This window comes from Eurytemora carolleeae, unplaced genomic scaffold, assembly GCF_000591075.1.
Source record: "Eurytemora carolleeae unplaced genomic scaffold, Eaff_2.0 scaffold791, whole genome shotgun sequence".
In the NCBI taxonomy this organism is placed as follows: Eukaryota; Metazoa; Arthropoda; class Copepoda; order Calanoida; family Temoridae; genus Eurytemora; species Eurytemora carolleeae.
In genome coordinates, this window is record NW_019396691.1 from 138,389 (window position 1) to 156,394 (window position 18,006).

At 33.1% G+C, this 18,006-nt stretch overlaps 1 protein-coding gene across 1 annotated transcript; it reads right to left on the reverse strand.

The window, feature by feature from the left end:
• Positions 1–2,694: 2,694 nt before the first annotated feature.
• On the reverse strand, positions 2,695–5,118 carry LOC111707442 (sodium-dependent nutrient amino acid transporter 1). The gene has a single exon (XM_023480554.1). The coding sequence runs from the start codon at positions 4,893–4,895 to the stop codon at positions 2,919–2,921; it is 1,977 nt and encodes a 658-aa protein (XP_023336322.1). The 5' UTR covers positions 4,896–5,118; the 3' UTR covers positions 2,695–2,918.
• Between the last annotated feature and the right edge of the window lie 12,888 nt (positions 5,119–18,006).

Consider the following 18,006-nt stretch of genomic DNA (forward strand, 5'->3'; position numbering starts at 1 on the left):
CGGCTGAACCGATCGGGCCCAAATTTTTTGTGGGACATCTAGGGACCCCAGGGAAGGTTTATGAATGATCAAAATTTCAAATATTTGTCTCCATCAAAATTCGATCTTCATTAAATTTTTGAACATTTTGAAAATCCACGAAATTTTTTGTGAAAATCCGCGAATTATTTTTGTTTTGTTTTACGATGTACACAAAGAGCACATTTTCATAATTAATTTTGAAAATGGACGCGAAGCGCCCTCTAAGGCTAGTATACTATACTATACTATACTATACTTTATAATATCTTGATATTCTGATATTTCGATATCTTTGATATTAAACTTCGAAAACAGGTTTTCAAATGAAGTTGACATTTTCAAAACCTCCATATCTTGAATCATATACACTTGGAGGCAATAAAACATTAAACTTTATTTGAACATATGATTCAGTGTAAAATGCTTGTTTACAATAAAGATGAATCAATAAACAGATTTAGCTGAAGTATAGTTTTTGTACTTGGTATGAGAAATGACTTGAGTTCCCAAAGTCTTAGACCTTAGATATTTTAAACTAAGTATTTTTATATCAAAAGGGATAGGAAAATTTAAGAGTATAGTATATTATACACCTCTAAGCGTTCTAATTCAGAACGTATACACCCACACATAGTAACTTTAAATTGACTGTTTTTACGTTTAAACTGATGTTATAAACATAACTTAAGCAAAGGTCATGTTCAAAAGTCACCTAAATCTAGGGCTGGGCAAAGTTCCATTAACGAAACGGAGGTTTTCGATAATTATTAATTAACGGAAGTGTCCGTTAACGAACGGCAAAAACCGTTAATTTTTTCAAACGTAAACAAAACGGATTAGCCGTTTTTGAAAAAAAATAATGGCCGAAAACGAAAGCGGAACGTATTTTTTTTCAACAGTGAATTTTGTATTGTTTATCAACCTTAAATTGAATTTAAATTGTAAAAAAAACGTTTTAATGTGTTTTGAAGGTTGTAAATGCCATCTTCTGTTTTCAAAATCTGGGTTCTCCTCAGATAAATATAGTTGATTTGAATATCAGCCCGCAGAGAAGGATAAATATAGTTAAACTGCTAGTGCCGTTAATACTACTGCGCTGTTAACTATTTCATAAAACGTTAAGTAATCTAGTTAAACTGCTATTGCCGTCAATACTGTAGTAGACCGTTAATGGCTGCCCATTAACGATTTCATAACACATTAATATTGTGAAGGACATAAACGGCTGTGCCGTTAATGATTTCTTTAACCGTTAACGTTTTTTTTCGATTCTTTACGCCGTTATCTATTCATAATATGTTAATATTGTAAAGGACTGTTAACGGCTGCGCCGCTAACAATTTCTTAAACTTTTAACAACGGTGCCGTTAACGGTTGTTGAAAATTTATCATTAACGCCAATTAATAAAATATTAAACGATAACTAACGGTATTTAAAAAAACGGTAAATACCGTTAATGATAAAATTAACGGTTACAAGAATTTTTTTTTGACAGTTGGAACTAACCGTTAACGGAACGGCTAGAAAAAGTTGGAACGTGCCCAGCCCTACCTAAATCCACTAAATCAACGAGAATGTGGCTTATCTCACAAAATCTGTAAATTGAACCGTGAGTAGTGTGTACTGTTTTTGTGTCAACAATGAGCCATAAAAAGGTTGAATGTTATTTTCCACTAAATCCTAATGTACGCAATAAAGAAATCTTTGCATTTATGTTAAATGTTATAATTTTTATTTTTTTTTCATTCTTATTTTCTGCGTGAACATTTAATTGTGGCAGAACATTATGTAACATCCGATTTCATGTGAATAAAAAATCTTGTTGATTAATAAAAAACCTTTCAATAAACAGGTAGATATTTCAAAATTAGTTTTTAAATAATGGACCATCATTATGCTACTGATTTCCATAAAAAGAGTATACCTCATTTTACAACTTAAGTCAGGTCATTTTTTTTAAAAATCAAAAAAAAATCCTTAAAAAAATTTAAGCCAAATCCTCACGATCAAATCAGATAAAAGGCTCAGTTTAAAACGAGTCTAGTATTCTTTAACTCAAAACTATTTGTTAAAAATTTTGGATCCTTGCAATCTTTTAGCTTTAGGGTCACATACAAACTATAGAACTTAGAGGATGACAATTATTTTCTTTCTTAAATGCATTGCATAATATGCTCTTATTAGATGCAAATATTTTTTTCTTGTCAGAAAATGATTTTTGGCAATTAAGGGTTTGCAAGCGTAATTTCAAGTGATCCATCATGCAAAGAAAGCTATGTCCAATTTACAACCGCTGTACCCGTAAAGGCTTTGTTTGATCAAGTATGAATTAGCTGCCGCCAACGTTTATCATTTTCAAAACTGATTATTTTTTAAATTATCTGAATTAAACACTTTTAAAACTAGAAAAGCGACAATTTCTTTCACATTATTGATGAGATAAAGGTTTCAAGGTTTCTCTTTGAGAATCTGACATTGTCATCTTAACATGGAGGGTCACTTTAAATTACGCTTTCAGAACCTTTAAAATATCTTTTGTAAAGGTTGTTTTTAAAGAGCAAACTTTGTAGGTTTCATTGTAAGTTTAGAATATCTCCACTTTCCAACCAATTCTACCAACGTTATATACAAGGAACAATATTTATTTACAAAACTAATCGGAGATCAAGAAATTTTACATTTCAAAACAGTTTATTTACAGTTTTAGTAAACAAGTCTCTTTGCAATAATTATTTTTTATTGTTTTGTCATACAGAAATATGGCATATATGTAATTAACAACAAAAATATTTTAAAAGAATGTGCAAGAAAGTGCACATTTCAATGTTAATATAGTATAAATATAATATATCACAGATAAAGCAGGTATTTGTGCTCCTCATCCTTTCAGCAGTCCTCACAAACGAAGAAACGATCTAATACAAGCAACAAGATTGTTCAATTTTGTTCTAATACTGATTCGTTCTTTGCTGTTTTCACGTTCAATAACTCCAACCCAATCCAGCCTATCACGTAGGCTAGAAGGCCCCCATGAGATCAGGGGGTTAAAAGCAGATTTAATGAGTTTAAAGATATTTTTCTCCTCTTCCTTATCCACAACCTTCTCAGGAACTCTGTCCTGTTTAGATTGTTCTACTCCGACCTTGTTGGATGGGAAGTAGGATCTAAAGATGGTATGAAGGAAGTAACCCAGAGAAAATGCTACTCCGGCAGCAGTTAGCATCCAACCTGCAACCTGGGCTTCCACAGGGAGTTCAACTTTGGAGTAGGCTACAGGCTTGTAGAATATCAGGGTATAAGCCAGGATGAGGGACAGGGCTACAGGGATAAAGAAGCTCCAACAGAATTTCCAGAATATTCCAAGCTTCCTGTTCATCATGAAGTTGAAGTCTCTGATGAGAGTAGAGGTTTTGTAAATGTACGCGAGGGCAATGATCTCTATTACGGCGAGGATGAGGATGAGAAGACTTCCTCCGTAGTAATCAACCAGCTCCAGGATAGGCTGCCCACCTGGTGTAATGTAAACCAACCCAGAGACCAACCCGACCACACAAACTATCCCTGTGATAAGATCCTTGGAGATGTTTGGGAACTCATCACTTATGACAGTGATGACAGTGTTGATCAAACCAGTGGCAGAACCTAGACCAAGAGTGATCAGCATAAGAAAGAAAAGAACTGCAAACAGCTGGGGACAGAAATCAAACTTGGAGATCACTTCTGGATAACTGATAAAGGCTAGACCAGCTCCAGACTTAACTACATCTTTGACAGGCTGTCCCAGCTCGTGGGCCAGATGTCCCAAGATTGAGAATGTGATAACTCCAGCTAGGAGGGAGGTGAAGGTATCAGCTATGGATATGATAATGGCGTCTCTGTAGATGTTGTGCCTGAAGCTGTTGTATGAGGAGAAGGTTGTAAGGGATCCGAACCCAATACTTAGAGAGAAGAAGGATTGAGTTACTGCTGCATACCAAACCTGAGGATCATATAGTTTTTCCCATTGAGGAGTAAAAAGGAAGAGAATACCATCTGTACTCCCAGGTAGGGTTAGTCCTCTGACTAGCAGAGCAAACATGACCAAATACGGGAAAATCGCGGTAAAATACGCAACTTTTCCTGAGCTTGCAACTCCTTTTCTCAGTGTGAAGTAGATCATAAGCCAGCAAAGAAGTAGACAACCAAACAGATATGGATCTGGGGCTCCGATACCATCTGTAATATCAGGGTTCTCCTTGAGTACACCTTTCTTAAAATACTGCTCTGTGGATGCAATCACTGTCACATTCTCCTCTGTGATGTTAAGGTCGGACATGTTGGTGTTGGAGGCCAGACATATTGTGGAGGAGTTTATTCCTAGTTCTTCATGGCACACTGTCCACGGAAGGGTTGTCTGGAAAGAGGCGAAAAAGTAGAAAGCTGAGATAGCAATGAGTACACAGTAGTAGGAACACACTAGGAAAGTAGCAAAGCTTTGTGCATATCCTATTCCACGAAATGGAGGAATCAAATCCCAGACTTTTACACAACCACTGCTTGCAAACTGTCCCAAGCTCAGTTCTAATAAATAAAATGGTCGGCCTATAAAGAACAAGACAATAAGATATGGAATTATAAACGCTCCTCCTCCATTGTCATAAGCTGTAAAGGGAAACCTCCAAACATTCCCGAGTCCAACAGACATGGAGATACATGAGAGAAGAAATTCAATTGGATTGCTCCATTGCTGTCTTCCATCTCCATCCTCCTCCTCCACAACCACCTCCTCTTTCTTCTCCTCCCCCTCCTTCGGAGGTTCTAGTTTAGTATCATCTCTGGAGTAGACTTTTCCAATCCATCCCTGAACTACGGTACTAGGACTACTAAACTTCATAGTTGCACGCACTAACAGGTTGATGGTCTCTTTTTGACTGATGAATTCTATGGGATCGTTGTGTTTAATAGAAGTCCTACACAGGTGCGCAGGGATGAGTAACCCTCACAAAATCCGCCAAACAGTTTATTAAGAATAAGAACTGGGAAAAAATAGCATAATGCTGAGAGAAGATTTTTCTTCAGAAAATGAAGATTATCTATCCCTGGTCAAAGTACAGGGTGAAGACACCAAAGCAGCGGAAAATTTCCCGGAATTGTGTACATAATGAAACCTACAAATTTGGGATTTACAGGTGCCCTGAAGGGTTTCTCAGCTGTGCAACTATTGCGACCGTCTATCTCTTCCCCCCCACACCCTGTCTACATCCCGCTCTATTCAACCCTAATTCCTCCTCCTGCCCTCCCCTTTCCTCCCCCCCTTAACCCTTATCCCTTCCCCAAATCAACTGTGAATCCTTTTATGAAAATAAAACATATGTATTTTTAATTGTTGCTCTTATAGATCTAAAATTTGCTCTTTATGTAAATTGTTCTGCATGTTATTTTACCTATTTGTCATTTTTCTATTAGATGTTGTAAACTTCCATTGCTTTCATGGGAGGGGGGTCATATGGAAAAAATGACGTTGCATGACTAAATATATAAATATATGGTCATTCCTGAAGAATTAATTTTCCTAAGAGCAAAATACTATAAATTATTAACATTTAAAGGTAGGCTCATCCGACACTTAAAAATCAAATCAAGATAAATAGCATTTATCTACAGAGTGTCCCAAGAAACATGACAGTTGGTGAAAAATTTAAAATGTCTTCTTCCATAATTTCCTAAGTTGATTAATACCAAAGAGAATTATAAGAATATTTAATGGTAGTCATATTATACTTAAATTGATTTCTAAGTAAAATATATTTTAGCAAAAGATTTTATTGAACGAAAAAATGCAAAAAGTCTTTAATAACTATTACAGTATAGGAAAGACACCCTGGGACACCCTGTACTTGAGAAAATCTTTAAAATTATTGTTATAAAAGATTAATTCTAATTCTAATATTAAAATGACTGGACTTAATCACAGTTACACATTCAAAACTAAATAAACGAAATCTTATTTAAAATATATCACTTCTTTCGGATTCATTTGAGGCATATTAAACTTTTTAAAGATCTGTAAATCCTGAGTTTGAACGCAAATTCGACGTTCGAAACTCCAAGTTTGGGGGTGGATACGTTTTCAGAATTAGTTTTTTTAATTATTAAATACCGACGACATAAAATTTAAAAAAAGTTTTACAATAAACTACAGACGTCATGTATAGGAACATGTTGAGAGAATAAAAATTAATCTTATCATCGAAAATAAGTAATCTTGTTTAATTATTAGTTTCTATTTTCTCATTATTCTGGTTCCTCATTATTCATAAAGATCTTCACAGATTTTTTAAAATTATTATTGAAAAGACGACATTTGAGGAATTTGAAGAAATCTGCGAAGAAATTCAAAGAAAAAAAGAAATTCAATATAATAATGAAAACGTAATAATCGATTTTAGCATTGATTTATTGACAAATTTCTTTTGAGAAATATGTTCCTAACCATCTAATTAGATTACTGTATAATTTTTACTTTAGTTTTCGTTGTCGTTATTTAATAATTTAAAAAAAAACTAATTCTGAAAACGTATCCACCCCCAAAGTAGGAGTTTTGAACGTCGAATTTGCGCTCAAACTCAGGATTTATAGATCTTTAAAAAGTTTAATATGTCTCAAATAAATCCGAAAGAAGTTTTCCACAACACTGCATACTCAGTTCAACTACCTTTCATAGCCGGTCACTTCCTTTAAACTTTTAATCCTTTAAACGATTAGAATATTTTCAAGAACGCTGCGTACACAGATCCAACCAAGGTAATAGTTCAAAGTCAATCCAGTGTTATATTTTGATACATCACTTTCATAGTTTTTTGCAAGGTTATAATGTAAGGAAAGTTAATTGCCGTTGCGTATACTCTGCGCACATATTGAAACCAGTTCTCTCTGGGCGGAATTTGTAAACAAGAATAGATACATCAGTGTTCGTTTAGTATCCGAGGAGGTTAAAAGCATTAAATTTTGATAATTTTGATAATTCACATAATAGTTTCCTATGACCAGAATATTGATTTTTTATGTGAAAGATGGATCCCATGTGAGGCTTCAACATCCGTCTTTTGTTTACATTACCTCCCAGAGATAGTACACTGCAGTACAAAAGATGCGTACACCTCTGAAATAACTTTCCTTGCATTATAACCTTGGATCCAACTATTCAAAAAACTACGATATCGTCGAAATCACTTCTTATTTATCAAAGTTTAACGGAGATATTTGTGAATCGACATTACACTTCTACAGATCCAGGTTTAATTACATTTACAATCCCTTCAACTGTATTCCTAGCTGTTTATAGACTGCAGACCCAAGATACCAAGAAACTGCTGAGTCAAACTATTGAAGAGAGACGCACTAGGGTTCATCATGTATACAGATGCGTATATTCAGCTTTCTTTTTTACTATTCGGAGCAAAACTGTAATTTTGAAAGTAAAAGATTGAAAATATGCATATTAACGATAAATGAATATTTAAATGAAAATAAAAAATAAAAGCTGTTTTTACAAGATCCATGATTATAATAAACTAGCCTAGGAACCCAGCTTGGCTTGGAAATAAGTGTAAACCTAGACATTTCAAACCTAGCTAAGAACATTTTCGTGCTTCTACAAATTTTCCCAGTCAAAATTTTAGGCAAATCGGTTCCTGTGACATTATCTAACATACAAACAAACAAACAGAGATTACAACTTTATATATATATATGTGAATAATAGGTACAATATGCATGACGTCAATAGCAATGTATAGAAGTCAGTATTCATTCTTGTTTTATCATTTTCAAAACTGATTATTTTTTAAATTAACTCCATACTAACCCAAGCCTATCCTACCCTGCCTGTCCCGTCATACTCTGTTTCCCTGAATCTAAACCAGAATCCTGTGAATCCCCAACGAAATCCAAGCTTCCAGTGAAATCAGTATTGCAATGAGTCATCAAGTCTAGAATATTCTACAGATATCCTGGAACCATTTAACCAAGAGAATGCCTGGGAATTACTCGAATCTTAACATAAGGAAAATGTCAAATGTAGCAATTTTCTAGCTTTGAGACTACGTCCAATGTATGATAAAGCAAATTTATTTGGTGGCATATTAAATATTCTTCCCAAGAACCCTTCGGAAAAATTTACTATTTTTAAAAACATGAAATTTGCTCTCATTTTAAGTGGGTTCAAAGATTACAAAGATAGAACCACAGAAAAAGTTTAAATATCTTGTATTGACAACCTATTATGTATTGTCAACCTATTATTTATTGACAAACTATTATTTATTGACAACCTATTATTTATCGACACACTATTATGTATTGACAACCTATTATGTATTGACAACCTATTATGTATTGACAACCTATTATGTATTGACAACCACTATTATTTATTGACAACCTATTATTTATCGACACACTATTATGTATTGACAACCTATTATGTATTGACAACCTATTATGTATTGACAACCTATGAAATAAAGAATAGTAACAATGTGTATTTAACTAAATAATTTACAAAGATACTTGTATTGCTAAACAATGTTAAAGAGACTTGTTGCTTCAAGTAGTCTCACTAATTCCTGAAACTAATCTTATTTTCAAATTTTGTTATTGTTCCATTTTTCCTTCTTAAACTTGTTCACTCGTTCTGGGTTTGTTTTATACGTATTTTCCCCTGCCACTCTCTACAGAAACCCACAACGGAAAACTTCAGATCACTGCAGTACGGACCGGCCAAACGTTTAGTTTAGCATGTGTTTGATTTGATTTTCTGTATTTGCGGTGCTTTCCATTTCACGTTCAAAGTCCTCATTTGTATATGTTTTGTTTTCTTTGTCCCATTTTTATTTGATTTTTTTTCTCTCATTTAGTTATTTTTATTTACGATTTGGGTTTTCCTTTATTTTTATCTCTTTGTATTTTCTATCAATGTTTTTTTCTATGTGTGTTTGTCTTCCTCTGAGTTTATTTTTTCTCTGTGTGTTTGCCTTCCTCTGTGTGTTTATTTTTTCTAGGTGTGTTTGCCTTCCTGTGTGTTTATTTTTTCTATGTGTGTTTGCCTTTCCCTGTGTGTTTATTTTTTCTAGGTGTGTTTGCCTTCCTCTGTGTTTATTTTTTCTATGTGTGTTTGCCTTTCTCTGTGTGTTTATTTTTTCTAGGTGTGTTTGCCTTCCTCTGTGTTTATTTTTTCTAGGTGTGATTGCCTTCCTCTGTGTGTTTATTCTTTCTAGGTGTGTTTGCCTTCCTCTGTGCGTTTATTTTTTCTAGGTGTGTTTGCCTTCCTCTGCGTTTTTATTTTTTCTAAGTGTGTTTGCCTTCCTCTGTGTGTTTATTTTTTCTATGTGTGTTTGTATTTTCTATATGTTTTTGTATTTTCTGTGTGTGTTTTTGGTCTTATATGTTTTTTTGTATTTTCTATGTGTGTTTGTATTTTCTATGTGTGTTTGTATTTTCTATGTACGTGTTTGTATTTTTATGTGTTTTTGTATTTTCTATGTGTGTTTGAATTTTCTATGTGTCTTTGTATTTTCGATGTATGTTTGTATTTTCTTTGTGTGTTTGTATTTTCGATGTGTGTTTGTATTTTCTATGTGTGCTTGTATTTTCTATGTGTATTTGTATTTTCTATGTGTGTTTGTATTTTCTATGTGTATTTGTATTTTCTATGTGTGTTTGTATTTTCTATGTGTGTTTGTATTTTCTAAGTGTGTGTTTGTATTTTGTAAGTGCGTTTGTATTTTTTATGTATATTGTTTTTCTATATGTTTTTTTTTGTTTTTAGTCTGTGTTTGTTTTCCCCTTTTGTATTATTAATTTTTATCTGGATGTTTTTTAATGTGATTAGTTATTGCCTTTTTCTAATTTTTTTTTGCTTCTGTCTGTTTTTTAATCTGGACTGTTTTTTTCCTTCCTGCATTTATTTTTTCATTTTTTTTACACTGCGTTTGTTTTCTCCTGCTGCGTATAATTTATATCTATTGTTTCTATAACAGAACATGCAGTCCTTAGACTTAATTTAGGTCCAAACTGTTTTATTTATAAAAATTGACACGATTTAACGCAAATGAGGATCATTGTGCTGCGTAAATGTATGACACTGTATAAAACACAATGCTTTTTGATTCTACAAAGTGTATAAATACAAATTAAAATATCAATAATAAACTTTAAACTCAATTAATCCAAGTTTCAAAATTTTAATCAGTCTTAAACAGGGAATACTTAGTATCTAGGCAACCCTGGGTTCTCATGAGTGCGTAAGCATATTACAAGGAGTGTCATCAGCAATTCACAAATTCATGCAAAATCTGCATTATAGAACCGGAAATAAATGTGTTTTTTTTTCAATTGTAACTGTAAGCCTAGGTCAAAAATATATTAAAAAGGCCGAAAAATCTATATTAATATTAAATTAAGTTGACATGGTGTCCTTGTTCAGTGTCCACAAAAAAAAATCACGAAAATAACAGATCAGCAAATATTTACCGTCAGTATAAACCTATTTTTACTTGTTCTACACTGTATAGTGTACACTGTACACTGTACAGTGTACACTGTACACTGTACACTGTACACTGTACACTGTACACTGCAAACTGTGCACTAGACATTATTCACTTTACACTGTAAACTGTACACCTTAGACTGTACACTGTACAGCTTCTTTTTGTGGATTTGGTTGATATTTTTTATAAATAAAGAAAATAATTCAATATTTGATCTAATGAGGTTGAAATTTTTTTTGAAAATTTGCTAGAATTCAATTTTAGATGGTTAGGAATTATTTTAAAGGATTATTGCAGACTGCTACGAAAATATTTTGTAAATATTTACAATAATAGATTTATTTATAGATGGAACAAACTACGGTCAACAAACTCCTGAAAGTCAAATCCTTTATGAGACAAAACCTGGTCAGAGTTAAACTGTGAGAAACCAAATTCCAAAGGGGCAAATCCCAGAAAACACTTTTCTGAAATGTCAATTTTAAAATTAAAGATACTTCAAGAATCCAGAGTTCGTTCTTTGGCCAATATATTGTTGCATAAGCAATACATTTCTGAACACTACCTCCGAAACATAAAAAGCATCGGCAACGGAGGAGCTCTCTGAATAACTGGGTACGTTAGAACAAATTTAAATCAGTTTTGTTTAATGGTTAATTTAATCATTGTGACAGACAGCTAGCCCTATTCTAAACCCAATTGTTTTTTTACAACTGAATAATGTGCAATTCATTTATTTATAAAATTTGTTATTGATTATTTAAAAATTTTTTTTTATGTAACTTTGCTCAGACCTACAGAGCTCGGTAACCCAGACAACCTTGACTTTAATCCTTTACACAGAGAAAATGCTCTCTGCTATGAGGAGGATTACTTAAAGATATTTAAATCTTGACATATCTTGAGAAGCAAGAGTCTCATCCAAACTGTGGTATGACATCCATCTCTCTAAATCCCAAAAGCTCAACCTTATCATAAAAATAGTCAAGAGGTTACCCTCAAAAAGAGGAGAGCCCCTAGGGCCTAGAAGCCAGATTATAAACCATGTCCCGAAAAACTATGCTGAAATGTTTTTGTGTGTCTGTATATTTCTGCCTGATCGTTTGTGTTCCTGGCATGCCAAGCTATTACACCTTCTTTATAAATATTCTTGGATTCATAGCAACAGCTTTTGCCAGTATATTCTTGATAAACTTTCTGAACACTAGGCCAACACAACAAAAGAATATGCTAAACAGGATTCTAGCTCTTGGTGTGATTCTACTTCTTCTAGGAGCTACTCGGCAACTCATCATGTCATTCATAGCATGCTTCTTTTTATCTCAAATAACTGAGCTTGCTGACACACTTCCATTCTTGACAATTTTCCTGCTCTCTTCCAGAAATATATTCATCGCAGCTTTGTGTTCTATGTGCTGCCTATCTGCTGGAAGACTGCTACTGTTCACTAAACCGGTTATTTTCATCAGCTTAAACTCCTACACTGGAGTTCTTCTGATTGGAGGTTTAAGCTTAGTAGGAATCATTGTGGAACATTTGTATAGATGTCTAACATGCACAGATGATCAATTTAAAGTACATATGTTGATGCAGGTCTTTAGAGCTCAACTTGGAATCCGAAATGTTACGTTCACAACCCAAGCTCCAACAAACCATATAAACAGCACCCTTGGCCAACCTGAGGACGATGCGGATGCCAATCAATGCTCCACTATTCCTGTAGTAAAAATTGGGTCAGCTTTCTTTCTATTCTTAGAGGCATCCAAGTTTATCTATCTGTTGGTACACCAGTATATCAAGAATAAAAAGGAAGGTAAAATAAGCCCAACAGTAGATGACAACCTTCAACCAGCTAAACCTGCCACATCTTCAAGACCAAAGATAACAAGATCAGAATCTTTTCAAGAAAAGTCTAGAAAGGTTTTAAAAAGGGAAAGAAGGGCTTCTTTGCAATTACAAAGATTTTCAGATCCGCAGGAAACTCTTCCGATTTCTGAAATAGTAATAACAAAACAAAAAGCACTCATAAAATATGTAGGACCTGGAAGCCAAAAGAAAAATCTAAAGGGGATCTTCAAACAAATGTGCTTAAGAACCTCCAGTCTCATCACAGTAATTATAGTGATTGGTCTCGTAATTCTGATAAGTGATGCAATCACAAATGATGAATCTGCTAAACTCAGTGTGATTGCGCATGTTATCACTGAAAGACTGATCATGTTTGTGCTCGTACTTCTATTGTGTGTGTTTGATAAAGACCTAGTGATGCACTTCAAGGAAAAGTTTAATTTACCTAATTTATAAACACATAAAAGAAAACTCTTCATGAGTATTTCAGATAAGTCTTTATCAACGACTTATTTACATTTTTTTACTTTAGTTAACTGAAGCCTGCAAGGGGGCCAATTATTCTAAAAATTTAAAAAACAAATTTTTAAATATTTAAAGACTTGATTTGCCAGAAAATTTCGCATTTTGCGCGAAAAAAAATGTTTCGCGACCATTTCGCTTCATTTTCGCATTTCTTTCGCTCGCGAAAAAGCAAAAATTTCCGCTATTTTTACAAAAAAGTTTTTCGCGAAAGGTTTCGTTTGCTGAAAATCCTAGTGTGCACCTGCTCTGTCATAGACGCATATTCGAAACAAACCTCCCAGTAATTATTGTAAACTGTATGAATGTATGTAAATACCAAAAATATATAATATATTTCTACTTTTTGTGTGTTAATGTTTTTTTTTGTAATATAAAAATCCTTAAATAAGCTTGAAACAAAAGAGTGATAACAAAAAAAGGAAAGGTATATGCAGATACTTAAATGATTAGTTTTAAATTTAATTGACTTATTTACGATTTGGGCGAGGAATAGTGCTTCTCCATGAATTCATATGGGTTCTACGCTCTTGGGCTTGTTTTTCTCATAATAAACGCAACAGATAGAAGTAAAATTATTAGAGGTCAAACCCGAAGTAAATTTATATAGATAACTAGTTTGTTTTTACTAAAGGCGGCAAATTTTCAATTTTCGATTAAAACATAATTATTTTTGCATTTTAATAATAATCAAATCAAAATTTTGCATTTTATAAATCCAAAAAGCTGCATAAATAAAAGACGACAAAGTTGTGTATTTGGTCTGTGTTTTGTGGTCTGTGACCCTGCTGTGGAATGTTAAGCGTTAAAGTGTACGTGGGCATAATCAGCTGTAAACAAAGAATAAAAAAATCTATACAATTGAATTAAACAGGCTTTTAGAATTTATAATTCAAATTTAGGTTCATTAACTGACTTTATAGGATTATGAGACACCATAGCGATATTTTTTTCTTCGGCGGTATCTATATTTTCAAAATTACCCCAAAAATTATTTTTTAACCATTGCAGGGGAAAATTAGAAAGTTTTTTTGGTTGGATTTATGAAAGAAAGAAAATAAATTTCTTAATACAACTGTGAGACAATCCAATACATATATATACAAAGCTCAGCCTGTGCTAGACGGAGTTTGTTTACATTACTCCCAGAAACTGCAGTACACTTTATTTGTAAACAAATTACAAGGTGTCCTAATAAACATGGGAATGTGTACATGGGACCCCTTGTATATTCCAAGGATGTAAGGCAAGGAAAGTCATTTCAGAAGTGTACACATCTTTAGCACTGCAGTGTACTGTCTCTGGGCGCTAATGAAAACACAAGATGGATGTCGAAGCCTAACATGGGATCCATCATTCACATAAAAAATCAATGAAATATTCTGGTCATAGGAAATTATTAAGTGAATTATCAAAATTATCAAAATTTAATGCTTTTAAAAAGGATAAACTGAATACAGAGTACAGGATACAGTTGGTTAGAATTTAAGTTAAAGATTGTATTGTAGGTATAGAATACAGATTACAGATTTCTTAAAAATACATGTGCCATAATTCTATGTTAAGTGCCGGTATAACCCATCTATTTATTTTCAAAATTATTTTGTGCAGATTATCCTTCAGTTTTCTAAACGTCGAGATTCTATTCTACTTTATTTTTTGGGACTTGCAGTTGTGCACAGTGAGACCCATATTTGATGTTTTCATGAAGGGAAAAATTAAGTTAAATGAAACCAAGCACAATTGATGTGTTTCATATTGATTGGACTATTCAAAATCTTAAATTGAGAATACAAGTCGTCTTCCTATTCCAAAGTTTTATAGGCCCACCGAAGAAAGATGTCTAAATAGAAAACGGAGATTTTTCTGTCAATATTTGTTCACTTTATATCTTTCCCATCATCTCTCTCTCTCTTATACCGTCCAAACCTAATGGAAATACATTCAGTCTCGTTTATCATGGGGTAGGCAATCCACTTCTACCTTCACATTTTTTCATCCTTCATGATATATCCAGTATTTTGTATTTATAGTGTACAGCTAACCACATATGTACACATTGATGTGTGCACAGTACACCTAATCATAAGTTTAATATATAAATGATATGCAATTTGTACAGCTGAACATAATGCACAATATTTGATATGTTTTATAGGTGTACTTGAGCAATATTTTCTAATGTAAAGATATTGTATCTACATCTAATTGTATATACAGTGAGAACCAGAAACCCTCTCCTTAGGTATATTCTCGTTGTAGTATACTATAGTTCCCTCTCCTTAGTTATATTCTCATTGTAGTAAACTATAGTTCCCTCTCCTTAGATATATTCTCATTGTAGTATACTATAGTTCCCTCTCCTTAGTTATATTCTCATTGTAGTATACTATAGTTCCCTCTCCTTAGTTATATTCTCATTGTAGTATACTATAGTTCCCTCTCCTTAGTTATATTCTCATTGTAGTATACTATAGTTCCCTCTCCTTAGTTATATTCTCATTGTAGTATACTATAGTTCCCTCTCCTTAGTTATATTCTCATTGTAGTATACTATAGTTCCCTCTCCTTAGTTATATTCTCATTGTAGTATACTATAGTTCCCTCTCCTTAGTTATATTCTCATTGTAGTATACTATAGTTCCCTCTCCTTAGTTATATTCTCATTGTAGTATACTATAGTTCCCTCTCCTTAGTTATATTCTCATTGTAGTATACTATAGTTCCCTCTCCTTAGTTATATTCTCATTGTAGTATACTATAGTTCCCTCTCCTTAGTTATATTCTCATTGTAGTATACTATAGTTCCCTCTCCTTAGTTATATTCTCATTGTAGTATACTATAGTTCCCTCTCCTTAGTTATATTCTCATTGTAGTATACTATAGTTCCCTCTCCTTAGTTATATTCTCATTGTAGTATACTATAGTTCCCTCTCCTTAGTTATATTCTCATTGTAGTATACTATAGTTCCCTCTCCTTAGTTATATTCTCATTGTAGTATACTATAGTTCCCTCTCCTTAGTTATATTCTCATTGTAGTATACTATAGTTCCCTCTCCTTAGTTATATTCTCATTGTAGTATACTATAGTTCCCTCTCCTTAGTTATATTCTCATTGTAGTATACTATAGTTCCCTCTCCTTAGTTATATTCTCATTGTAGTATACTATAGTTCCCTCTCCTTAGTTATATTCTCATTGTAGTATACTATAGTTCCCTCTCCTTAGTTATATTCTCATTGTAGTATACTATAGTTCCCTCTCCTTAGTTATATTCTCATTGTAGTATACTATAGTTCCCTCTCCTTAGTTATATTCTCATTGTAGTATACTATAGTTCCCTCTCCTTAGTTATATTCNGCTAGGAGACAGAGAGTCACAGAGATGTGTTGTTGCTAACAGGGTTAGGGGGAGACTGAACAGGGTTAGGGGGAGACTGAATTAAATTATTAAAATTAAATCTACATGTCAACGGATAAACAAATTATTTTGCAGTTTATGAGGTAAAACCAAAAGCGTTGTGATGGTTCATAGTCAATCCAGTGTTATATTTTGATACATCACTTTCATAGTTTTTTTTTGCAAGGTTATAATGCAAGGAAAGCTAATTGCCGTTGCGTATACTCTGCGTACATATTGAAACCAGTTCTCTATGGGCTGAATTTGTAAACAAGCATAGATGCATCAGTGTTCGTTTAGTATCCGAGTTTTGTGTGAAAGATGGATCCCATGTCAGGCTTCGACATCCGTCTTGTGTTTACATTACCGCCCAGATACATACACTGCAGTACAAAGATGCGTACACCTCTGAAATAACACTCCTTGCATTATAACCTTGGGTTTTTTAATCTCCTGTGACAGGCCAAAATGGGATTAGATGTAAAAATAAAAAATACGATAATTCATTTGCTATTGTTTTAAAAAAATCATTATATCTTTCTATTTTTTTAAATAGTAGATAGTTAAAAACACATTAAGAAACCAAATTTAATCAATCACTCTATAAATACTCTCTAATTGATAACTGAAACTATTGTTAACGTAAATATTTATAAAGATCATTAGGATGTGTATGAATGGGGGTAGGTGCATGGGGGGAGGGTGAGGAGGGGTTATTAACATGATAAAGAGAATATAAAACACCATTATTACATTGGCAACATGGATATATGTTTATAGTTTAAGTTTTCTTTCCAGGTATAGTATCTAGCCTTCTAGGTATAGTCTTTGTAAAGTCTAGGTATAGTCTAGGTATAGTCCAGGTATAGTCCAGGTATAGTCTAGGTATAGTCCAGGTATAGTCCAGGTATAGTCCAGGTATGGTCTAGGTATAGTCCAGGTATAGTTTAGGTATAGTCTAGGTATAGTCCAGGTATTAAAACTGATGAATATTATTTAATATCTAAGACAGAAAATGGATTTAAAAGAGAGATCATGAAATAGCGATATATCTATCGAATAGAGATTATTAAAGAAAGCTTATAGCATAAAACTGATATTATTAAATAGAGATTATATAAAAGAGATTTTAGCATAAATATGCTTTCCGGGTGCTTCACACCTCCTTTTCTATTAACACTTTTATATTGGTGCATTTAATAAAATTTGGCAACATTCTTTTCGAGACCTTTTCTTAAATTGTTAAGATCCAGAAACCTTCCCTTGTGTATGTTAGCTGCCACAAAATCTTTAGACCCGATCGGTTCAGCCGTTTTGGCGTTTATTGGATTCAAACAAACAAAAAGACAGACAAGCAAACTTTATATAGAATTCATAGAATAGATGTACTACTAGGAGAAAGATTTTAGGAAATCTAGATAATAGAATAGTGATGGTGTAAGATAGATGTAATAGAAGAGATATTAGCTGAAGTAAGATTAAAGTAAAGAATGTGATAAAAACAGAGAAAAAGATTATAGAAAAGAGATTTAAGCATCAACATTTTACTTAAGTGAATATGAGAAAGATACAATAAAAAAGAGATATAAAAAAGTTAAGTATTCTTTACTAAAACCATCTATTCCTTCGGTCAATATACTGCATCTCACTGCAGTATGCACCAAAAGGTTTGTTTAAGGTGT

Coding starts and splice junctions, on each gene's coding strand:
- LOC111707442 (XM_023480554.1), bottom strand. CDS start 4,895: ATGAAGTTTAGTAGTCCTAGTACCGTAGTTCAGGGATGGATTGGAAAA.